Here is a 24,311-nt window from a genome sequence, read left to right as displayed (position 1 = left end):
TTAGTAAAACTGACATAAGAAGAAATAGAAAAGCATAAACAAATAAAATAAAATAGAAAAGCTAAATAGTACTAAACCCTCAGAGATTCAATTAATTAAAATCCTTCCCATATAGAAATCTCCAGGCACAGATAACAAAAAAAATTGATAAACAATGCATACATATGGCTCAATTTATGTAAGTATATAGTTTTGCCTATATAGAGTATAACTATATGTATATGCATATATATAGTTACATATATTTATATAGCTACAAGATTCATATATGTATGCAAACACATAAAGGAAAACATACAAGGATGCACATCAAACTGATTATGATGACTTCTGAGAGAAGGCGTTTGGGGCTGTCCCTTTACCTACATTATTTCCATTTAAAAAATTTTTGTTTTTTATTTCTTTATTATTTCCATTTTTATGAAACCATATTTATGACCAAACAAAACTCAACCAAAGGTCAGAGTCATTGAAGTAAAATATTCAATGGTAAGAAAATGCTATTGAGACCTACCCTGGGATCTGCCATCTGGTTCTGGACACTACATACCCAGAGCAAACCGTAGTTGCTCAATAAATATTAGTCCAAAGGAAATGCCCATTTAGCCACAGAAGGAGAGTCCACCACCACGTATGTAACACTGTGCATTTATTTACAAAGAGGTTAGAGAAACACACAGATTCTGGCCCCCCTGTGCACTGGGGAGTCACCATCGTCATAATAAATACAGTAAGTTTAAAAAAAGAAAAAAAATACTGGATCGGAACAACGGAGGGTCATCCTGGACTCCCCCCACTCCCTCTCACAGAGGGTGCCACGAGATAGAAGCCATCTTCCTTCCCCTCTTCTACCCTCCAATCCTCCATATCTGTCCGGGGAGGGAGGTGAAAGAGTCTTTCTTTCTAGGTGTTACCAACTCCTACTTGACCCTCAAAACCCCAAAGTCAGTGCTCCTTCCCTTCCCAGGGCACTCTGCAGGCACCGTCTGGGTCAGACACAGAGTCTCTGACCAGGGTGCTAAGGGGGTATCCTAAGGGTCCAGGGACATGGAGGGGGGCACTTTGTGAATGAGGGGGGCCATATCTGGGCATGGAAAGGAGGAATAAGAAGGCTCAGTGAGAGAAATGAAGGGGAACAAACGGACTAAGTGTCTAAACTAAAATGGGTAAATTCAAACTGAATTACCCCTGCTGCATACCATAGTACACCCATAGTACAGATGAAGAAAGTGAGGCCCACAGAAAGGGAACTTTCTTGCCCAAGGGCTGCAGAGCCAGCAGCTGAACTGGGTCAAACAGGGCTCCTCCCCCATTCCTCCCTGTGGTGGAGGGGGAGCCTTTTCAACCAAGACTGCAGTGGATGGGGCAGTGAGGAAGGGTCTTTGGAAGCAGAGAAAATGGTGGTCTTTGGAAGGGAGGTGTAGAAGGGTCAGTGATTGGGGGTGTGATGGTGCAGAGGCCATGAAGGGGGAGCCCAAGCAAACCTCTAAACTCACACTGTAGTCATGACCTTGAGAGAACCCGAACGGAAACGCAGTATCTTCTTCTTGAGCGCGTGGGAAGCCTTGATCTTCACAAAGACTTTGGCGGGGCCCGCGGGCGCCCCTACACCTGCACCAGCCCCTGGCCCGGAGGCCGCGGTGGCTGCCACCAACTGCTGCGGCCACACGAGGCCACCGCTGCCATCGGAGTCGCTGGATGCGGAGCTGAAGGCAGGCGACTCTCCCTCGCTGGCGCTAGATTCACTCTCCCCGTAGCCGACGCCGACGCCGCCTGTCGGGCCCCGGCGTCCGAGGGGCCCCAGGCGCCCGGCCGAGCACTCCGAGTCGCTGCCCGCGCAGCCATAGAGCAAACGGCGCTGAGGAGCTGACGGGGATGGGCCAGGACCCGGGCCTCGGGCGGCGGGACCGCGGGGCCGGCCTCGGCGCCCATCGGCAGCGTCGATCTCGGCCGTGGAGCGCCAGCGGCGGCAGGACCCCGCGGCCTGAGCCGCGAGAGTGGGCGCTGGACCACGGCGGGGCCGTGGCGGCCGAGGCTCTTCTCTTTCGGCTGTAGGGTACTTGGGGGGGCCCGGAGGAACCGCGGCGGCGCGGCCCAAAAGGCTGGTCTCGGACTGGGAGCGAGCGGCCTTGCGAGCCCTGGGCGAGCCCCGGCGGCCCGAAGCCTCGGTCATGCGTCCGCGGCGGCCCGCGGCCCGGGGACGCTCCCGGGGTGGGGACTGCTCCACGCTGCGGCCGCGGGTTAGTGGGGGCGCTTTGCGGCGCGCCGCGCGGCCGGGGAGGCCGCGGGTGGCGGCCTGCGCGCCTGGGATGTACTGTGCCTTCACCAGGCGGCCCTCGGCCGGGCTGTCGGGGGGCGAGGGGGCAGCGGGCGGTGCGGCGGGCTCGGGGGCCGCCTCCGACTCCCATGGCGAAGCCCAGCCGCGGCCCAAGGGGGCCGGGCTGGCGGGACGGCCCACCGCGCGCTCCACCGGGGGCTCCGGCGCGGACCGCGCGCCTCCGGGGGGCGGGGACGCGTCGGGCGGCCGCTGGCGCACGCTGTTCTGGCGCCGCGGGCCCCCGTCCGCGCCCCCGGGACTGGTCCGGGGCTGGCCCGCCCCCCGGCGGCGGCGCCTGCGCAAGAGCGCCGAGATGTAGCCGTCCAGGGGCCGCCCGGAGCCCGCGGCGTCTGGCGAGTCCGGGGGAGGACGGCTGCACGGCCGCGGGCTGCGCAGCGCCACGGCGTGCAGGGGGCTGGGCGTCAGGAAGGGCCCCGCGCGGGCTCGTCGCTCCGCGGAGGAGCAGGCCTCCGGGACCGCAGCCGTCGGGTAGGGCGCCGAGAAGGACCGGGGCACGGCTGCCCGGGCGCCCACCGCCTCGTGTGCACTGGGACTGGCGTCTCCTAGGGGAGGGAGGCAAAAAGGGAAGAGAGGCTCTCAAAGCCCTTTCCCAATGAGCCTAGGAGGGGCAAATTGCCCACCGCCTCTCCTACTCTCCCACTCCCATTAAAAACAAAACACACACACACACACACACACACACACAACCTGCTCTCACCCCTTCTCGCACACTAGGTTGATAACAAAATCTTCACAGTGGCCTATAAGACCTTGAATGGTCTGTCCTGCATCCGTGTCTCTGACCTCCAACTCCTCTACATTTATAGGTTTTCAGCTACACTGGCCTGGATGAAGGGGCCAGTCACGCTCCAGCCTCAGGGCCTTTGTACTTGCTGTTCCTGCTGCCTGAACTACTCCTCCCTCAGGGTATCTGCTTGGCCCACTCCCTCACTTACTTTAGGGCCCCACTCAAATGCCACAGTCTCAGTGACCTCCTCTCCGGCCATATTTTCTAAAATTGGAGTTCCCTCCCCAACTCCAAGCGACACGCTGTCGTCCCCTTCCCTAATTTTCTTTTCATGGTACATGTCAATATCTAATATCCCAGATATTTTACTTATTTAGCTTGTATATTACCTATTTCTCCCACTAGAATGTCAGCTTCATGAAGACAGTGATTTTACTGCTGTATCCCTCACCCCTAGGATATGTGCTAGGAATGCACATAGTAGGGACTCAGAAACTTACTTGAATAAATGAACAGCAATTTTTGTTTACCTAATGGCTACCATGTGCCAAGTTCAATGTCTTAGGGCAGAGGCTCACTGAATAGTCAAAACTTCCCTATGAAGTAGGTGCTGTCATTAATCCCATTTTAACAGATGGAGAAACAGAGGGCCAGAAAGAAGCAACATGCTCAAAATCACACAAAAAGGGACTGTCACGGCCAGAATTCGAATCCAGGTTGGTCTGACTCAGACGCTTGTGTTTAAAAGCATCCTCTTATTGTCCATTCCCTGGCTCTCGGGGGCCCAACCCCACCCACCTTACCTAGGGACTTGGGCCTCTCGCTGGCATAGATGCCCCGGGGTTCAGAGGGACCCAGGCGTCCATAGGAGCCAGATCCAGAGAAGCCACTGTCCCCACAAAAGGTCGAGGGTGGTGAGTCCGGACCTCCTGTGGAGCTGGGGTCTTCATAGAAGCCTGGATTCCAAAAAGAAGGGGAGAGACAATCAGGGGGGCCTGAAAGGGGAAACCAGGGGTGGGGAGGAAAGGAGGAGATCAAGAGGCATAGAGTGGGGAGCCTGAGAAACAGGAGACAGTGGGGTGGGGTGTCCCAGGCAGACCCCACTACCTCTAGCCATGCTTACCCGAGCTGCGCCCACTCTCCTGTTCCAGGCCCCCAGACTCCAGGCTCAGGTCTCCCAGCTGCTGGCCCAGGTCCCAGATGAGCCCGGGCAAGGCTTCCTGAGGAGGTGGGAAAAGCAAGATGGTCAGAAGTACCCCCGAGCCCTCTGCCAACTGGTCCCCTATTCTAGGAGCTCATGGGCAGGGTTTCACTTTGACAGGGAGGCTGTGATTTCAAAAAGGTAAAAGAGTACCCAAGTTCCAGGATCCCCCTCAAGATCTCTGTCCCTTCATCCCATTAGAAAGTCCTCTGGCTGTCTAACTCTAGTCCCTCATGCTGCAGCCACCTCGTTCCCTCTTAAGTGTGAGTGATAAGTCTTCAGAAGTCCCCATCCCTTGTCCCCTCCCTATCAGCTCTTCCCTCTATCTGGTGCTCATGGCCCCTTAACTTTATTAGAATGTCCCTCTTTGAGTGTAACTTCAGGTCTTCTTGCTGTAAGGGCGGTTCGCCGCTAAAAGTTGGTGTTGAGGACCTAGCAGATCTCTTAGCCATCCATTCGTCTGCCTTCTCCCAGACTTTGACTCTCCTTTCTCAGATGCTCCTATCTTCCCCCACTGCTTCTTATAACCAATGGAAGGTCCTTCTGCAAGTCTTCCTTAAGTCCTTCCTGCTGCAGATTTTTTTAAAAATAAATTTATTTATTTTTGGCTGAGTTGGGTCTTTGTTGCTGTGCGCGGGCTTTCTCTAGTTGTGGCGAGTGGGGTCTTCTCATTGCAGAGCATGGGGTCTAGGCGCACGGGCTTCAGCAGTTGTGGCACGTAAGCTCTAGAGCATAGGCTCAGTAGTTGTGGCTCAAGGGCTTAGTTGCTCCGCAGCTTGTGGGATCTTCCTGGACCAGGGCTCAAACACCGTGTCCCCTGCATTGGCAGGCGGATTCTTAACCACTGCACCACCAGGGAAGTCCCCTGCTGCAGACTGAGTCTTTCCCTCATTTGGATGACACAGGCTGACCATGACTCATAAATCTTTGCTTCTCCTCTCAGAAAGAATCCCCCCCATGCCTACTGGAAAGTCCTTCTGTGAATCTAGCCTTAGTGGTATTGTACTACAGCGGTGAACCCCAGCGGGTTCCTTTGTCCCCAGCAGGGACCACATCCTCCTCCTGCCCTTGCTCCATTCCCACCCAGAAGCCCCCATTGTCTGCTGCAGCTCCACATCCCCATGGGAAATTTCGATGGAGTCTACCCTGGATCCTTGCTGCAGGAAAAGACCATTTCCTATCAGATGTGGATAAATGAAGGTGAAAACCCTTTAAAAGGGGAGTGACTATGACGCGGTGGGGGTAGGGGCTGAAGCAACACAGATGGGGTCTCCAAGACACTAGGACTTAACCCTATTTTGGAAAACAGGGCCAGAGCCAGGAAGAGTCTCACGCGGATCTGGGTGAGGCCAGAGGTGGTGGCAGCCTCAGGCAGACGGTTGACCCTCAGACAAAAGCGGCTTGTCTGGACGGCAGGCGGCAGGAGGGAGGGAAGGAGGGAGGAGGGGCTGAGAGGGCAGACGCCCAGCCTTGCCTATTTAGGGCAGAAAGACTGGCCGGCTCCCCCGCAGACAACGCCCCCCCCCCACCCCCGCCCCGCAGCTTCCTACTCCTTCGGCTGCTCTCCTGGGCCCCAGTCCCCACCCCTCCCCCCTAGAACAGAAGCCCCCATCTGGGCTTGTTTATGGGAGGAAAGTCAACAAATCGTTCCACTTTGGGCTCCTGCCCTGCGTGTAAAGAGATGCTCGGGGTGGTGTCATCTTTGAGCAGAAGCCAGGAATGCAGCCGAATTGTGCAGCCTCAGGGGTGGCTAAAAAACATCAAGGACCTCCCCTATACCCCATAACCTGTCCCCCACTAACCATGCCCTTGCTCACGCTGCTGGGGCCACACTGGCCTCCTCGCTGTTCCCTGAACATATCACACATGCTCCTACCTCGGTGGGATGTGTTTCCCCAGCATACCCTCCTGGCTCTCTCCCTTGCTTCATTGAGATTGTTACATCTCCCTTCTCTGACCACTCTTTCCAAAATAGCTCCTGATCATTCTGCACCTGGGTTGCCCTGCCTTTTTTCCACCATAGCAGTAATGACCTCCTGACTTAAAGTGACATATCAGGCTATTTGTTTATTGTCCTTCTCCCTAGATTGTCAGCCCCAGCCCCAGGAGGGCAGAGATTTTTGTCTGTTTTGTATACTGCTGTGCCTTCCCCCACCTCCACACGCACCCCCCCAACCCGCCCCAGTGTCTAGAACAGCTCTTGGCACAAAGTAGGTGCTCAGGAAATATTTGGGGAAGGAATGAATGAATACCACAGAATACTATACAGCTGTTAAAATGGAATGAGGCAATTTCTATATAGAACCATCTCCAAGACCTATCATGGAGTGGAAAAAGAAAAATGCAGAATGTATAGTATAAGGGTGAGTCAGAACTACCGGGGGGTCGTGTTAAAACCTAAATTACTGGGTCTGACCTACAGAGCTTCTGATTCCAGGCAGAAGCCTGAGAATTTGCATTTTGAACAAGTTCCCCAGTGACGCTGCTAGTGGTCCAGCGGGTCACACTTTGAGAACCACTGTCCATAGTGTCTGACACCTCACCCAAGAAACTGGAATTTGAAAAAAAGCAAAGCGAACTCTACGTATCGTGGTATGTAAGCTGTTTCTGCGCATAGATGCAGAACTCACACCAGGGTGACACTGGTGGTGATCACAGGGGAGAGGGTGCATTTACGGGGTCAAGGGAGGGATGAGGGGACTGGATGGTAGGATGAAGTGTTTATGGAGGCATGGCTGGGAGCCAGATTGCCAGGGTTCAAATTCAGCTCTGCCACTTCCCAGCTGTGTGACCTTAAGCAGGTTACTTCACCTCTCTGGGCCTTAGTTTCCTCATCTGTAACATGGGCATCATTCGACTCCCTCTCCTATGAGGTTGTTGTGAGGATTAAATGAGTTTAAACAGCAGTTCCTTTTAGGCACTTAATAAATGCTGGATTTTATTATTACATGAAAGCTATGAATTTCTAACAAGGAAAATATAAAATCACGTTTTACTTGTGTAGTTAGAAATAAGAGAAAAAATATATATTTTTTTTCCGGTAAGTTCTGCAGGTCTAATTTCAGTTCTTCCACTGCAGGGAAGAGTAGGAGTTTGGAAGATAAACAGCAGAGGCCTCCTCTTCCCCTGTGCCTGGACCCCCCAGCACCCCCGTAGTCTACACACCCCACCCCATTTGTAAGTCTGACCTCATTTCTTCCAGCTGCAAAGGGACAAATCTTTAAAAGACCAGAAGGTCCTTGGCCTGAATCTGGCTCCCTGCCTACCCACAATGCCCCTCACCCTTTTTTTGCAAGCCCTTCAGCAAGTGGGCCTGAGGCTCTCCAGCTCAGGCAGGTTTAACATGAATGTGGTTCGGACCCCTGGAGACCCCTTTGCCCAAACTTTCCCAGACCTTGGCTGCCCCCACTCACATGCCCCCAATCTGTGTCCAATTCCCTTTATCTCTGTTAGGAAGTCCTTCTGCAAGTCTAACTTTAATCCTTCTTGCTGGAAGGGGACCATTTTCCTTGGTGGGAGAGAACAGAACTCCTGCCCCCATTCAGGATTCTTGCCTCTTTTCTCTGAGATACCCCTAATCTTTCCCTTCATCCCCATCATTCCTATTAGAAACGAACCAACTCTGGCTTCCATCTTTCTTGCTTCAAAGGGAGTGTATTCCTGGGAGGGGGGTGGAGGAGTGGGAGGGGTGAGCTTCATAAAACAGAGACTCAGGGACCAGAGGAGGCTCCCACCCCCTCTTTGGAAGGACCCAGGAACCCCCAACACCAGAGGAGTTTATATTTAGCGCTTCTCTGCTCCTCCCTCAGTGGCGCTGTCTCCTTCCCGTTGCCTGCCACCGCCTCCTCCCTGACGCTGGGACGGAGCTTTGCCTGGAGATTGTGGGGGGAAGAGGCCCCTCCACTACCACTTCGTGGGGGAGATACTGAGGGCTGGGGGGTAGACAGAGGGGCAGAGAAGGGGGAGACTGAGGCAGAGAGAGGCAGAGGATGAGGGACAGGGAGGCAGGACACAGCTGGCCCATCCGCATGCCTTCTCCCTTTCCTTGGAGGGGTGGGAGGTGCCTTCCCAAGCCCAGCCAGCTCAGGGTGGGGTGAGCTGCTGAAGGCCCCTACAACGCGTCTCTAACTTTGGGAGGGGGTGAGGCCTCCCACAGCTGTTTCTGTTTCCAGAGAAGAATGTGCAGGGTCCCTCTCCCCACCGGGGGTGGGGGGGGGCTGGGGAGGGAGGGACTGGGCTTGCAGCCCCAGAGTCTGGCTTCAGTATTCCTCCCCATTCTCCATCTGGGGAGGGGGCAGTCGAGGTCAGTAGCAGGGAGAGCCCCCTCCCCCCACTACCTCGGCTCAGGTTTCCCCAAACGGGAAGCTCTGACCACACACAGGCTTGGGGATGGGATCAGCAAGTGAAGCCCGGGTCTGGGGCCTGGCGGGCTGGGGGGAGGGGAAGAGAGAGAGGGACAAGGATGTGGGGCAGGAAGAGAGAGAGGTGCAGAAATGCGAGAAGGGAAGGCCAGGGAGACAGAGATAGAGAGACAGAGGATTGAGAAAGACGGAGAAAGAGACACAAAGTCACAGAGATGGGGCAGTTGGGAAAAGAGTGCAAGAAACACAGGAAGAGGTCAGGAGAATTAAGAAATGGCATAGAGACGGAAAGAGGGGTGATGCTCCTTAAGTAATTCTGGAGAACTCTGGCTCATCTTCCACTATCAGAGCACCCAGGGAATCTAGAAGTCAGACACCCATGCTGCCTCAATCTACCGCCTCTTGGCTTAACCAGGGCTGTGGCCAGGTAGGAAAGGAGGGAAAGTGTCACAGAGGGTCAAGATCACCGTGGGATCCTAAGGGACTGTGAACTTCCTCTCAGCAGCAATCCCTCCCTCAGGAGGCCCGAGGATCCCCTCCCCCCCTCCCCGCCCCCTCCGGAGATCTCCAAGCACACCAGGACTTAGGGAAGTCGGGGCCCGGTATGGAGGCCGGGAGAGAGGCATGTTTGGATCCTGCCGTGTGACCTTGGGTGAGTCGTTTGCCTTCTCTGAGACTCAGGGTTTTTTTCTCTGTGAAGTGGGAACTATCACCCCCTGCCCCCCAAGCTGCAAGAAGACAACGCTCGCCAAATACTCAGCCTGGGCTTGACACATACTTGGTGCCCAGATGGATTTTCTTTGGGGAAGGGGTGTAGGGAATGGGCCTGAGGGTCCGGCGGAGGCAATGCAGCCCCCTTCCCCAGTTTGGGGGCGGGGAGGCCTGATCCCGCCCGCCGCCCCGACCCCCCAGCCCCACCCCCCTCTCCTTTCCCCCTCCTCCCTCCCCCACCCGGACGGGTGTCTGAGCATCCAGCCGAGACAGGCGGACAGACAGACACAGACGGGGGCAGAGGGACGGACGGACAGGCGGCCCCTCACCAGCTGCTCTTCCAGGGCCGCTGCGGCCCGGCGCGCCGCCGCCGCATCTTCGTCCTCGTCGGCGTCCTCCTCGTCCTCGGCCTCGGCGCCCCCCATTCCGGGCTGGGCCAGCCGCAGCGCCTGCTGCACGCGGTACTCCTGCCTCTCCCGGAGCCAGTGTAACTCGCAGAGCCCGGCCAGGCTGCCCTCCAGCCAGCCCCGCAGCCGACCCCTCTCGGGGCTCACCGGGAAGGAGAAGGCCCGGATCATGGCTGCGGCCCCCCGCCCCAGCCCGGCCGGGCCCCGCGGCCACCCCTCTCCCGGTCCCACCTCCCCGCCCCAAGAGCCCGCCTGCCCGCCCGCCCGCTGGCCCGGCTGTCACCGTCTCATCTGCATAGGCGCCCGCCCATTGGGCCGCCCACCCGCGCCTTATCTGCATGGCCACGCCCCCGGCGACAGAGCAACCATCGCTTATTGGCTGGTACCCTTCCTTACGAAGATGCTCTGCTGTGCACCCGCGCCCCCCAACGCGACGCATGCTCGCAGCTGCCTACTCGCTCTGCTTACTGGCCTCTTCGCCACGCCCCCCTTCTCACCTCCCTTTGGGCCGTGGCCATGCCCCCACGCGTCACAATGAAACAAGTCTGCCCCTTGCCCCGATGTCATTGGTCCTTGTCTCCCCTGCAGCTGGTTCCGCCCCCTTGCAGGAGAGGTCTGGCTACCATTGGACTGTCCCGCGAGAGGGGCAGGGGTGATCTATAAATAGAGAATCTGTCCCCGTGACATTTTGGCAGCTGCTTCTCTCCCCCCACCCCTCGTAACCTTCAGCTTCTGAGGCTAAGCGGGGGGTCGGAAAGGGTTTGAGAGTCGAGTGCTGATTTTGCCTGCTCTTCCAGGAAGCCTTCCCAGACATTCAGCTGTAAAAGTAGAGGGCCAAACCACTAAAAATTGGTAATCCTCCCATAAAATTGTGCTTCTGAGCGAGACCGGCTTCACGAGCATACGACCGGCTTAGAAGGGCCCCGAGCTTGGTTTAATATTCTGCTGTTACTGTCTTGAAATTCTTATTTTTTTGAAAACGGGCCTCGCATTTTCCTTTTGCACTGAGCCTTTCAAATTCGGTAGCCAGTCTTACGTCTAAGAGTTTAAGATCGGTCATGTCCCAAATTCTGGAATTATAAGACCCTGGCTGTAAGATTCTATGATTCCACCCTAACAGAATCTAAGCGTCTTTTGTCTCCCAGATGCTGTGAGGCTTTGCGCTCACCATTCTACGATTCCAGGGGCCTTTGTTCTACGTTCTAAGAGGCTTTGTTCTCAGCCTTCTAAGATGCTCTGTTCTCAACGTTCTGTGGTTCATAAGTCTGAGCCTGACGTTCGTTTCCAAGGTTCCCTCCTCCCTCCCCTGGCTCCGCGAGCGGGGCTGGCGCCCCCTCAGGCGGCCAGCCAGTGTCACTACACCGAGTGTGCGTCCCTACAACCTTCAAGATTTAGCTTCAAAATTCATACCCATTTCTCAGACAGACCTTCACTCCCTAAAAGCCAGGGCCCAGAAGATCATGTAAGACCCTCCCTCTTTTATGATCCCAGGTTACCTTCCGGTCCTGAACTGGAGAGACAATGTTGGTGACTGAGAGCAAAGACTCCAGAACCAGACTGCCTAGGGTGAGCCCTAGCTCTGCCACTTTCTAGCTGTGTGACCTTGGGAAACATGCTTAACCTCTCTGTGCCTCAATTTCCTTAGCTGTATAATCGGAGTTGTAACACTGTCTACCTCACAGAGTTGTTATGAGGATTAAGGGAGATGTTTGTCAAGTGCTTGGAGTAGTGCCTTCCATGTATAAAGAGCCACAGAAGGGCCTGATAAATAAGTTAAAAATAATCTAGTGAGTCCCAAGGAGAAAAAATGAGTCTGGGTTTTAGTAGAGATAAACTTTATTTAATCCCCCTCTTGTTTTATTATTATTATTATTTACTTACTTATTTTGGCTGCGCTGGGTCTTAGTTGCCGCACGCGGGATCTTAGTCGTGGCATGCATGCGGGATCTAGTTCCTTGGCCAGGGATCGAACCCGGGCCCCCTGCATCGGGAGCATGGAGTCTTACCCACTGGACCACCAGGGAAGTCCCCCCTGCCTCTTGTTTAAGACAGATGTAGACTGTCCTTACATTACCTAAATTTACCAACAATGGGGAGATGATCAGGCTGATGAAAGGGGATATGGAAAACTCTCTCTCAAACAAGATTTTCTTAGTAGTAAGGATCTGGGGTGATGTCAGGATTGGTCTTCATCTCTGCTGTTTGTGCAAGACCAGTTGAACCATTTGCTGTGTAAAATGTTGGATCTGGAGCTGACTTAGGGGTTCTGGCCATTTGAAGATGGGTATTCCTAGGAAGACAAATAAAAAGAGAATTATTCATGGTTGAATAAGGGAGTAAAACCAAGATTTGAGACCAGAGGGCAGCCATTTAAGAGGGTTCCAAGAAGGAGGTGAAGAGAGATCCTTGGTTGGTGGAGTCAGAACAGCGGTAGCAATTTTGTGGATTTCCTTGTTGGCCTTTTCATGTTGATGACGATGATGTCTGCAGAGTTCCTGGGGATGAACCTGGAACTTCCTGGTTCCAGGAAGTTCCTGGGGTTACTTCCAACCGCAGCACACAAGTCCCTGCCCTGGAAACCCCTGAAGAGTTGTTCAAACATGGTCAGAGGCCAGATGAAATCCTTGGAGTTTACTCCCAAGCATTTGGTTTCTTATCCCAAGGTTTCTTTGGGTCCTGATGAAAAAGGAGATTACAGACATCCTGGATCTGCATGATTTCAGCCTCCACAGGATTTGGCGGATCTCTCACGTTTGTGAGGAGTTGGGTGTTTGACAGGAGAAAGAATGAATTCTGAGGTATTGACAGAATGAAGGGAAATTGAAACGCTGATAAGGGCTGCGAAGTCGCCACGAGTAAATTATGAATCACTGGGGGGCAATCCAAGACTCGTGGAAATAATTGCCTTATTTATTTGAGTGGTCAGAAAACAAATGTCGATTAAAGGTGGAAAACCAAGGAGAAGGTGCAGGGACAGGACTGGGACCATGAGATGAGTCACAAGAGGCGCGATGCCACTGACACCAAGAGACATTGTCAGTGACATCAGTTGACTCGGGATTAGTAATATTGTGATAGCTGGAAAACCCAGGTGAGTTCAATGAGGAGGTGGTTCCTGCCATTATGGTTTTATGGCATCATTTAAAGTTCAGTGATTACAGAAACTGAGTCCCGTGAAGGGGCCATTAGGGAAGTTGTATTGAATAAAAAGGAGGACATGAATCCTGATTCATAGATGGTGCAGGCAGGGAGAACTTCCTGTAACAATCGAGCACTGAGTTGGGAGGGGTCTTGGAAGGGAGTATGTGGGACAATGCTCAATCCATCTGTAACGATCCTATTTTCCAAATCAGGTCACATTCTCAGATACTGGGGGATAAGGCTTTCACATATATTTGGGGGGACACAATTCAACCCGTAACAGACCCAGAAACCACTGGAGTTGCATTTTCAGTCTTGGGTGAAGATGAAATTAATGATGGGATAAATGCGTTCTGTGGATAAGGTCTTACCTTCAGGTGCAAGGACATGTACTAAATAGTATACTTGTGGCTTACATAGTTGTAATTTGTCCCCAGATATCTTGCGTCCCTATGGGCAAGGGCACGGGGTAGATATTGAGTGGCAGTGAGTGAGCTGTTGAAATGAACAGAACAGACGAGAAGATGATCCACGTTTTGGATTAGAGAGGAACTGCAAGGGAAAACCAAATCCTTCAAATTTATACTCGGCGTCTGAGAAAAGTAAGTAGGAACTTCAGTGAGTCCTTGAGACCTACCTGTCCGTGTATATTGTTGATGTTCCCAGGTGAAAACAAAGAGAGACTGTGAATTGGGGGGTGTTGGAAGGAATAGAGGCTGGCCAGGAAGGTGTATGGATCGGGAGCTCTCGGGAACCAAGCTTTGACTATTTTATTTATAGCCTAGAGGTCTTGGACTAGCCAGTATCCCAGTGGAAACACTGGGGTTCTTCTTGGTTCCCTGACCAGGGATTGAAACCAGGCCCTCGGCAGTAAAAACGCAGAGTCCTAACCACTGGACCGCGAGGGAATTTCCAACATTGGGGTTCTTGACAGTCAAGATGGGAGTGTTGCAGGGGCTGGAGGTGGGTATGAGGAGGCCTTGAATGATGGATTGAGTGTGTCAGAGCATGTGAAGGTGGTTTCAGGAGGGACATGAAAAAGATCTATTTCCACTTTAACAGGCTCAGCCTCTGAGATGCATCCTATGTTTGCTGAGTTGGAGGCCCAAAGAGAATCACGGGTTGGGGTCAGCATATCTTGACTCTGTGGGCCTCAGGGAGAGGTTGATGGGTTTTTTTCTGGGGGGTGAGGGAGATTAGTGATCTAAGATGGACAGTGGCAGTCAGGGACTGGGAAAAATAGGCTCTCTTGTGAACATGAAATGTTAATGTTCCCAAATGATAAAATATCCCTTCCTGAAAGACTTATTGGAATAATCTGAGTAAGAAACTGTGCTGGGTAGTAAGGGGCCTAACAAGACGGACGGAGAGTGGCTTAGACACGGTGTGGCAAATTGTGGCATCTCATGGCAATCATTGCTGGGCAGGGGGCTTCTCTGGTGGGGCAGGGGGCTTCTCTGGTGGCGCAGTGGTTAAGCATCTGCCTGCCAATGCAGGGAACACGGGTTCGAGCCCTGGTCTGGGAAGATCCCACATGCCGCGAAGCAGTTAAGCCCATGCGCCACAACTACTGAAGCCCACGCACCTAGAGCCCGTGCTCCGCGACAAGAGAAGCCACTGCAGTGAGAAGCCCACGCACTGCAACGGAGAGTAGCCCGCAAGAAGCAAGCCACTAAGAAGCAAAGAAGACCCAACGCAGCCATGAATAAATAAATCAAATAAATCAATTTAAAAATCATTGCTGGGCACCAAGGGAGGGTAAGGGGTGGGGGGGACTATGAGATACTTAAGGGGGTGGGGTGGCCCCTGTATCCACAAAGCCGGGGCTAGCGCGTCCATTAATGAGAATGGTCATTGCCCTCTGTGGGTTGAAGGGTGTTTATGGACACAGAGGAAAAAATCTGCTGGGAGTCCCTGAGGAGACTGAATCCAATTCCGTTTTGTATTTTAAAGCTGGACAGTCTCAAATCCAACGTCCCTTTTCTTTACAGTACCTATAGCTGTCTCTGTCAAGATTTGCTTTAGTGTTTTGTGATGGCCTTGATAGGATGGACCTTTTTTTTCTTTTCCTCTCCCGTTGTTTAAGTAGCAGGGTCTTAAACTGGATTGTGTGACTTTTTTTTTTTCCTGCATTCTCATGTTGGGCTCTCTTGGAGTTCTGGAATCAAGGCATTTCTCCAGCTAACATGGTGTTTTTCATCATGTCTCTAATTTTTGGTCTCAGAATGTTGACAAAACCCGTGGCCACGATAGAAGCGGTGTGACTGTCAAGGACCAGGCCTTTCCATACATTTCCTGGACTGGCTGTATCATGGCAGATGGATTTGGGTCTCTGTTGTCTCCACTCCTGGATTTTAGACCAGTCAGTTTGAGGAGAAGCATTCAGGATGGAGTCTAAGAGACATTTATTCCCCCATAGTATTGGCTTGGATTCTGCCTCGGAGGTGTTCTGGCTCGTTTGGAGATCCTCATTGACTGAAGTTCATTTAGCTTTTTCAAACTAAAGAGGTGCAACTCCGGAACCGACCAGCAGATGGACTAATGGATATAAATTGGAAAGACTTGGAGCGTAAGCTCTGGGTACTAGCCTAAATTGGCTGCTAAATACCACCCTGTTTTTATGGGGCTCGGGAAAAGCTCTAACTATGGCGTGTAACTCCAAGCGTGACCAAGGTGTAAAGAGAACTTGTCTAAGCGCATGCTCTGATTGCTTGCCTTCAGCTGTAGGGCCAAAAATCTGAGTGAACAACGGGGAGCTAGGGAGCTGAAGGGCAGGGGTCAAAGGAAGAGAGAGGTTCCCTCTGTCTACAACCTCAGGGCCAAGGTGAACCTTAAGAAGTCAGCTCAGGGACTTCGCTGGTGGCCCAGTGGTTAAGACTCCACGCTCCCAATGCAGGGGGCACAGGTTCGATCCTTGGTCAGGGAACTAGATCCCGCATACCGCAATGAAGATCGCGCATAACGCAACTAACACCTGGTGCAGCCAAATATTAAAAAAAAAAAAAAAGTCAGCTCAGAAGAGCTGCCCCCAGACCCCCAGGCTCCCTCTAGGCTGCCCCGCCCTCTTGGGCTCTCCCATTCCAGCCCTCCCCACTCTGGGTCATCACTCACAGGGAACGGGTCTGTCTCCCCCACGGGATGGTGAACCCCCCTGAAGGCAGGACCTGGGCTCAGTTACCACCGTGTCCCCAGCATCATCCAGCACGGTGTGAGAAATGGAGGAACCGACGAGTGGGCACATTCAGTGTGTAGACAAGTCATCGCATCAATTTAAGAGAAAACACCAGCTGTTGTGCATCAGCTTTCTACCGTGGGCCAGACTTGTGCTAACTGCATTGTTATTAATAGTTGTGATTAGTAGCAATAAGACCAAATAAAAAATTAAACCGTTAAGCCATGAGATTACTTGCTTTTCTATAAATCCTTCCCCCCTCCGATCACATTCCTTCCATCTCTCCTCCATTACTCTTCCCTCTCCTATGCTCCTCCACACTGTTCCCCTCTAGTCCTCCCTCCTGGCAGTGCTCCCTCTGTATATATATATATATATTTTTAATTAATTAATTTATTTTTGCCTGCGTTGGGTCTTTGTTGCTGTGTGCGGGCTTTCTCTAGTTGCGGCGAGCCGGGACTACTCTTCGTTGAGGCACGCGGGCTTCTCATTGCTGTGGCTTCTCTTGTTGCAGATCATGGGCTCTAGGCGCGCGGGCTTCAGTAGTTGTAGCACGTGGGCTCAGTAGTTGTGGCTCGCGCGGGCTCTAGAGCGCAGGCTCAGTAGTTGTGGTGCACGGGCTTAGTTGCTCCGCAGCCTGTGGGATCTTCCCGGACCAGGGCTGGAACCCCTGACCCCTGCATTGGCAGGCGGAGTCTCAACCACTGCGCCACCAGGGAAGCCCCCTCTGTATATTTTTTACCCCAGTTAGTTCTCCTTCCAAAACTCCTCTCCCTTCAGTGCTCCTCCCCCATCCCTCCTCCATCCCATCTTCTTTCCAGGTGAACTCCATCTGGGTGAACAACAAACTAATGATAGGAGAGTGCGGTGTGGCCAAAAGATCAAGGCCATTGGGCCAGGGATGAGTCCGTTTTAATTGCTGGGGAATTAGCTTTGTAAATAACCCCGGCCCCTGCCCCCAGCCCCGCCTTGCCCCTCCCCCGGGGCGTGTCCAGTTTGGGCAGGAAGCTGCTTCCCCTAGAACAGTTCATCGCTGGGAGGGCGTGGAGGGCCCCTCTCCGAAGACAGGAGGAGCGCATCACGAGGCAGCCAGGGCGTGAGCACGAGGCCTCAGAGGACACTGATGCGCTCGGCCAGCCCCTGCATCTCGTGGTCCCGGGGTGGGAGGCTCCCGCCGAGCTCTCCGTCGGCTGGCAGCCCCGACCCGGGCAGCGGGTGCTCTGCCACGAACTGCTCCCAGCGCGCATCATCACTCTCGTGCGTAATGTACCGTTCGCCCATCTTCCCCTCCAGCTCTCGGAGGTCCAGCCACGTCTGGTACTCCTGGGCGGAGGAGAACAGGGGTTAGTTTGGGCGCTGCACCAAGGGCAGGCAATAGCGGCCTGAGCTTCGCCCCCATATGATCTGCCCTGCCAGTGAGAAGCCGGGTACGAGGGAAGGTGAAGGCACACCCTTCACAACCTGCCCAGCCAATTAGCTCCACCCCCTTCTACAGCCCAGCCAATGGGAGGCTCAGCCACGTTCCACGTCCATGAAAAATGTACCTACCTCCTTCACTACCTTAGCAGCCAGTAAGATATGGCTCCACCCCTTCCTCTAACCCGGCCAATGGGCCAGCCCCTCCCACTTCGCTCTCAGCCCCGCCCCTGCATCACCTGTAACCAGGGGTGGCTGAGAGACTTGTCCACGCTGTAGCGCTTGCGCATCTTCACCTGCAGTAGGTTGTTGATGAGGTCGATGGCTGCACCGGAAGGAGAGAGACGGCTCAAGCCCTGCGGGGTGTGGGGCCGTCCCTCCTCCAACAGGAATCCCAGCCTACTAGCCTGCCATCCAGGCCTTCCTTCTTCACTGGCATGAAAGCGTCACCTGCACTAATCACTCACCCACCCATTTCCTCATTAAATTACACATTTACCCCCACCCCTCACGAGGCACACACACTAGATCCTCCATCTCTTCTCCAAGTCTCTACCTCAGTTTCCCCATTCCTATGTCACCTTCATAAGTTTTGTCATACACAAGTACATACAGGATCTTGGCTTGCAGGATCTCAGTTCCCCGACCAGGGATAGAGCCTGGGCCACAGCAGTGAAAGCGTGGAGTCCTAACCTCTAGACCAGCAGGGAGCTCCCAAATGATTGTCTTAACTAACCTCCCTCCCACACTTCCTGTCCTCCTGAGCTTCTGGCTTCAGGACCTGCCCCTTGTTCTAACTTATCTAAGGCTTCTTGATGCACCCCAGTATCTTAGCCCTGCCCTTAGCTCACCCTCATACTTGGCTTTGCCCCAGAGCCACGGCCTCAGGACTTAATTTTCCCAGGCCCATCTTGAAGTCGCCAAGGCGCATCACACTACCAGGTCACAACGCCACAGCCCCTATATGCAGAGATCCCAAGATCTGCCTCCATCCTGGCCCCCAACCCCTGCCACCATATGCTTCTCTGACCTCCACCTGCTCCCAGGTTCCAGGTGTGACTTTGGTCTCAGGGCCGGTCAGTCCTTCTCCTGGACAGCTTCAGAAATCCTCCATGGCCCTGCCCCTCCTCTAGCCATGCCCCTAAACCAGCTCCCTCCATCACTGGATCCAACACCATGGCCCCAGGCCCATCTCCATCCCAGTCACAGACCCAATAGCCGGCAAATTAGCCAAGCCCGTGTTTCTTAACCTTGCCCCATGGTCCCACCGCTTCTGCAGGACTAACCCTTTTGGGGTCATAACCCCAAAGACTCCAGGCCCCAGCCAGTGCCTTGGGAGGATCTGTTCCCTCTCTTGGCCACCCCAGCCCATTGGCTTTCTCAGGTCTAGTCCCTCTCCTGGTCCCACCCTAGACAAGCCAAGTCTTAGCCCCCAAGGCAGCAAGGGTCTGTCTTAGCGCTGCTAGGACACTTCCTTTCCAGATCACATGACCTAGTCTAGGCCTGAGTCTAGGGACCCTGGTTCCATACACCCTCTTGAGTCCCTACCCCAACGTCCCAGGTCCTGGTGCCTCCCTGTTTAAAAGACGGCCCTCCCCATGCCCTTGCCCCATCACTAGGCTCCACCCTCATGACACCAGGCTGTTTTTTAGGGCCCAACCCTCCTGCGGCCCCGCCCATTCTTCCCACCATGCCCCCACCAGGGGGCCGAGGCGAGGGTCAGGTGAGTCCCACACCTCCCGCGGAGATGCAGCTCCAAGGGCAGGCTGGGTACATGAAGGCAGCGTTCTGAATCTGGTCTTTGATGTCCTCGTCCTCGTTGAAGGGAAACGTGCCACTGAGGCTGACGTACATGATCACGCCCACTGACCACATGTCCAGCGAGCGGTTGTAGCCCTGGTTGAGCAGCACCTCGGGCGCCAGGTAGGCCGGCGTGCCCACCACCGAGCGCCGGAACGACTTCTCGCCGATGATACGCGCGAAGCCGAAGTCACACAGCTTCACCTGCGGAGGCGAAGGGTAGAGGGTCTGAGGGTGTGTGGAGGTCGTGCTTCCCGCCCCTCCGCAAGTGTACCCCACCGCGGTATTCCAGACAAACTCGAACGCTGGTTCGAATCCAGCTTCCTCTGTTCGCTAGCTGGGTGACCCTGGGCAAGTGACTTCCTCTCTCTGTGCCTCAGTTTCCTCATCTGTACGAGGAGGAGGAGGACGAGGGGGAGCGTACCAACGCCTGTATCAGACGGCGGCCGTGAGGATTCCCTGAGTTGATCCATCTAAAACTCACAGGACAATAAATGCCCGGCGTGCAGTGAGGGGTCCGTAAGGGCTCCCTGCCACTTGGCCTCTGTCACATCGAGCAGGTCTCAACCTCCTCGTGCCTCTGCTTCCTCTTTTGCACAGTGGAGATGCTAACAGTTCCTACTTAAAGGGTAGCGTGTCTGAACTGAAATATATGGAAGATGTTAGGAGCAGCGGCAGGCATAGAGCGAGCCTCGGTGACCTCAGCGGAGGGACCTAACTTCTCCCAGCACGGGTTTTGTCTTCTGGGTTGGGAATGTTAACAGCAGCTGCCGCTCAGGCTTCCCTGGGGATTAAATGGGACCGAACATGTAAATCGCTGACGATGGTATCCAGACGGTAACAGGTGAGAACTTACCTTGCCCTTGTTGGGGGCAGTCTAGGGTCATGGACAGGCTTTAGAGCCAGCAATATCTGGGTTCAAGGTCCTGTCTGCTGCTTACCAGTCCACGGGCAGCTGCTACCTCTATTCACATACTGTCCCTCCCCTACACAAAACCCTTCTCTGGCTGACTATTGCCCTGAGCCTCTGTTGCCTTCAAAAACAGCCACACCCCAACCCCTGACCCAAATCTCAGTGTGACAACCAAACCACCCTTTCCTAAGATCCTTTGCCCTTTTGACAGGCCTTATAATCTTTTCCTTTTCTAAGATCCACGCTTTTCTACCTATCTTACAATGGAATATTATATGGCCATAAAAAGAAGTGAAGTGCTGACACATGCTACAACCTAAATGAACCCTGAAAACATTAACTAAGTGAAAGAAGCCAGTCACAAAGACCACATATTATATTATTGTATATTCCATATATTTAATTCCATTTATATGCAATGCTCAGAACAGACAAATCCATGGAAAGCAGATCGGTGGTTGTGGGTTGGGGGGATGATGGGACTGGAGGATGTTGGCTAAGAGGTATGAGGTTTCTTTTGTGGTGGTGAAAATATTCCAAAATTGATCGTGGTGATGGTTGCACAACTCTGAATACATTAAAAGCCACTGAATTGTATACTTTAAATCGGTGAATTGTATAGTATATGCATTATATCTCAATAAAGCTGTTAAAAAAACAAAAGTACAGATCTTTCCACCACAGGGCCTTTGCACAGGCTGTTCCAGCTGCCTAGAACACTTGTCCCCCCAGAAAACTACTCCTTCTTCAGATAGGTTTTCTCTGACTCTCCACTGGGCTATACAGTTACGTGAGCTCATAGAACTGTGTCACGGAACTCATCACAGATATAATTACATTTCTGGGACAAATTGATCAACATTTGCTCTTCCCTCTATGATCTTTGCTGTCCAGTATGGTGGCCACTGGCCACATGTGGCTGCTGAGCACATGAATGTGGCAAGTGCAACTGAGGAACTACTTTCTATTTAATTTTAATTAATTTATATTTAAAAAGGGATCCTAGGGACTTCCCTGGCAGTCCAGTGGTTAAGAATCCGCACTTCCACTGCAGGGGGCATGGGTCTGATCCCTGGCTGGGGAACTAGGATCCCACGTGCCGTGCGGTACGGTCAAAAATAAAAAATAAAATAAAAATAAAAAGGGATTCTAGATTTTGTTATTGGAAAACTTTTAAATACGCTTGGAACAACTTGAGTGTGTCAATCTACTTTCCCAACGGTTAATTTTATGAAATCTAAGTACAAAACCGAGTATTTCTGATAGAAATTTAATATCTGAATTGAGATGCGCTGTAAGTGTAAAATACACACCGGATTTGGAACACAGTATGAAAAGAGAGAATATTTCATTAATAATGTTTATGCTGGGACCTCCCTGGTGGTCCAGTGGCTAAGACTCCATGCACCCAGTGCAGGGGGCATAGGTTCGATCCCTGGTCAGGGAACTAGATCCCACATGCTGCAGCTGAGAGTTCACATGCCGCAACTAAAGATACTGCATGTTGCAACTAAGATCCGGCGCAGCCAAACAAACCAATAAATAAATATACTTTTTTTAATTAAAAAAAACTCAATAATGTTTATGCTGATTGCATGTTGAAATTGTCATATTTAGATATACTAAATAATTATTAAAGTTAATTTCACCAGTTTCTTTTCACTGTTTAAAATGTGCCTACTAGAAAATGTAAAATTACACATATGGTTCACATTATATTTCTAGTAGATATTACTGCTCGAAGTTAGAGTTTCTCATTCACTGCACTATTGACATTAGGGAAAGATAATCCTTTGTTATGGGGCTGTCCTGTGCACTGTAGGGTGTTTAGATGCCCGTAGCAACTGCCCCCCCCCAAACAGTTGTGACAACCAAAAATGTCTCCAACATTGTCAAATGTCCCCCGGGGGGCAAAATCACCCCCCCACACCCGCTGTAAACCAGTGGGCATAGAGATGGGGATGTCTCTACTTACCACAGTTCCTAATGCCCCAGCATGGAGCCTGGCACAAAGCAGGCACACAGTAATTTTTAGTTGGTGACCAAAATGAACTTTTAAAATGAAACGAAATAATCACAAAACATACATAATAAAGCAAAAAATTCACAGGGATGTGGAAGGGCTAAATGAGAACCTGTAACTAAAGGCCCGTGAACACAGTAGGCACACAATCAACTGTAGCTGTTATAATCATCACTCTTGCTTAATCTGGTTCTGCCCCAAGGGGGTTCTCATCGACTAGTCAGAGGCTCATCAGAACTGTTTTCCTAAGAGACCCACAGAAGAAATTACCAGTGGCCCCCCTCTGATATCTGTTCTCTGCTTCTCCCCTTCCTAAAAATCCTGAATTTTTAATGAGCCACATGGTCACCCAGAATGAAAACTACATTTCCCAGTTCCCTTTGCAGCCAGCCATGACCACGTGATAAAGTTCCAGTCAATGGGATGTGAGAAGTGCCCCATGCAACTTCAAAGTATTGCCTTAGGGAAGGTAAGGCATGTATCCATTTCTTCTACCCCGTTTCTTTCCTCCCTTCCTCCCACCCCCATTATCTTTTCACAATTGGGGGCGCGGCAGCAGCATATCATGGACCATGAAGACCAGGCAACACCATAGAGAGGCCAGCACAAGACAGCAGGAGCTGTGGTCCCAACACCATGGAGCTGCTTTTTCACCCTCAAAATGCTTATGCTCGGGCTTCCCTGGTGGCGCAGTGGTTGAGAGTCCGCCTGCCGATGCAGGGGACACGGGTTCGTGCCCCGGTCCGGGAAGATCCCGCATGCTGCAGAGCGGCTGGGCCCGTGAGCCATGGCCGCTGAGCCTGCGCGTCCGGAGCCTGTGCTCCACAACGGGAGAGGCCACAACAGTGAGAGGCCCGCGTACCGCAAAAAAAAAAAAAAAAAAAAAAAAAAATGCTTATGCTGGACCCTACACGAGTGAGAGACAAGCCTCTATCTCATTTAGGCCATTATCTTGGGTCTCTGTGTCTGATTAATTATCTTGATTAATACAATCCCCACCCACCACCAGTACTGGATGGACTTCCCCAAATCAGGAGGAGACATGTCTGACCTGAGGAAATGGGTCGGCTGACGCCAGCAACACATTTTCCGGTTTCAAGTCACAGTGGACGATATTCTTGAAGTGAAGGTGTCTCAAAGCCACCAGGATCTGAGGGGAGGCAATGGAGCCAGTAAGAAAGTTAGAAAGGTCCCTGCCCCAAGATTCTGCCCTCAGCAGCCAGCCCTCCACACCCCATCCATGCCCCACTCTGTACCCCTAAAGATGCCCCCCAGCACTAGGGGAGGCACTGGAGCACCAACGAAGAATTTCAAAACCCCAGAACCATTTCCATCAGAGATAGGAGTTGGACATACAATTCTAGGAAGGCTGAACTGGAGCAGAGATTTGGGAAGCTCCTGAGACACCTTGGCATGTGGATCATGATGAAAAAGTGCTATGAGTAAAGCAGTGGCTTTCAAGGAGGTACTATTGTGTGATTCCATTTTTTAAAAAATATTTTTCAGCCATTAAAAAAATGGAAACAATACCAACATGACATGTCATAAATTAAACGTAACACCTTTAAGAGATGGGGGGATTGTAGAGCCAGCCTACTAAGGTAGCAAACCTGGCTCCACACTTACTAGCCTGTTGCCTAGGGCAAGTCTCTTAACCTCTCCGGGTCTCAGTTTTCTCACCTGTAAAATGGGGGTAATAGCAGTACCCATCCTCATGGGTTGCTGTGAGCTTTAAGTGAGTTGACGCATATAGAGTGCTTAGGGCAGTGTCTGGCACAGAGCAAGCACTCCATGTGAGCTATTATTATTGTTGCTGTTTTTAGTTATTATTCTTGTGGTGGTCTGTTAGCAGACATATTCTTGTGAGTGTTTCAAATAAAACTTTTCCTGCTGTATCTATTAATTTAAGAGTATTCTATGATGGCAAGGTGAGCTGACTTAAAAAAAAACAAAAACAAAAAACTGTTACCATCTGTTACCACTAATCTACGGGAGCCATGATTTTCCTTGATTCTAGGTAACCCAAACAAAATACACAGGAAGTACAGAGTGATATAAGCATGAAGTTGTAATCTATATCTTAGAACTGAAGTATTTGTAC

General features: G+C 52.2%; 2 protein-coding genes across 2 annotated transcripts in view; both read right to left on the bottom strand.

Moving 5' to 3' along the window:
- Window positions 1–403: 403 nt before the first annotated feature.
- DACT3 (dishevelled binding antagonist of beta catenin 3) lies at window positions 404–9,970 on the bottom strand. Its single transcript, XM_060000636.1, has 4 exons — window positions 9,668–9,970; window positions 4,189–4,285; window positions 3,869–4,021; window positions 404–2,880 (listed from the first exon to the last, which is right to left on the bottom strand). Exons 1-4 carry the CDS (start codon window positions 9,914–9,916, stop codon window positions 1,493–1,495), a joined length of 1,887 nt encoding a protein of 628 aa, XP_059856619.1. The 5' UTR covers window positions 9,917–9,970; the 3' UTR covers window positions 404–1,492.
- Window positions 9,971–16,971: 7,001 nt separating this feature from the next.
- Window positions 16,972–24,311, bottom strand: part of PRKD2 (protein kinase D2) — a 30,830-nt gene continuing 23,490 nt past the window's right edge. The window contains exons 15-18 of the mRNA XM_060000375.1: window positions 23,262–23,360; window positions 19,211–19,478; window positions 17,714–17,799; window positions 16,972–17,381 (exon numbers count right to left, since the gene is read on the bottom strand). Of these exons, the coding sequence (XP_059856358.1) occupies window positions 17,169–17,381; window positions 17,714–17,799; window positions 19,211–19,478; window positions 23,262–23,360 (666 nt within the window). The 3' untranslated portion in view covers window positions 16,972–17,168. The remainder of the gene's footprint in view (window positions 17,382–17,713; window positions 17,800–19,210; window positions 19,479–23,261; window positions 23,361–24,311) is intronic.

This window comes from Delphinus delphis, chromosome 20, assembly GCF_949987515.2.
Source record: "Delphinus delphis chromosome 20, mDelDel1.2, whole genome shotgun sequence".
Lineage (NCBI taxonomy): Eukaryota > Metazoa > Chordata > Mammalia > Artiodactyla > Delphinidae > Delphinus > Delphinus delphis.
Note: the sequence above shows the minus strand (reverse complement) of the source record. Positions and strands in the feature narration are given on the sequence as shown.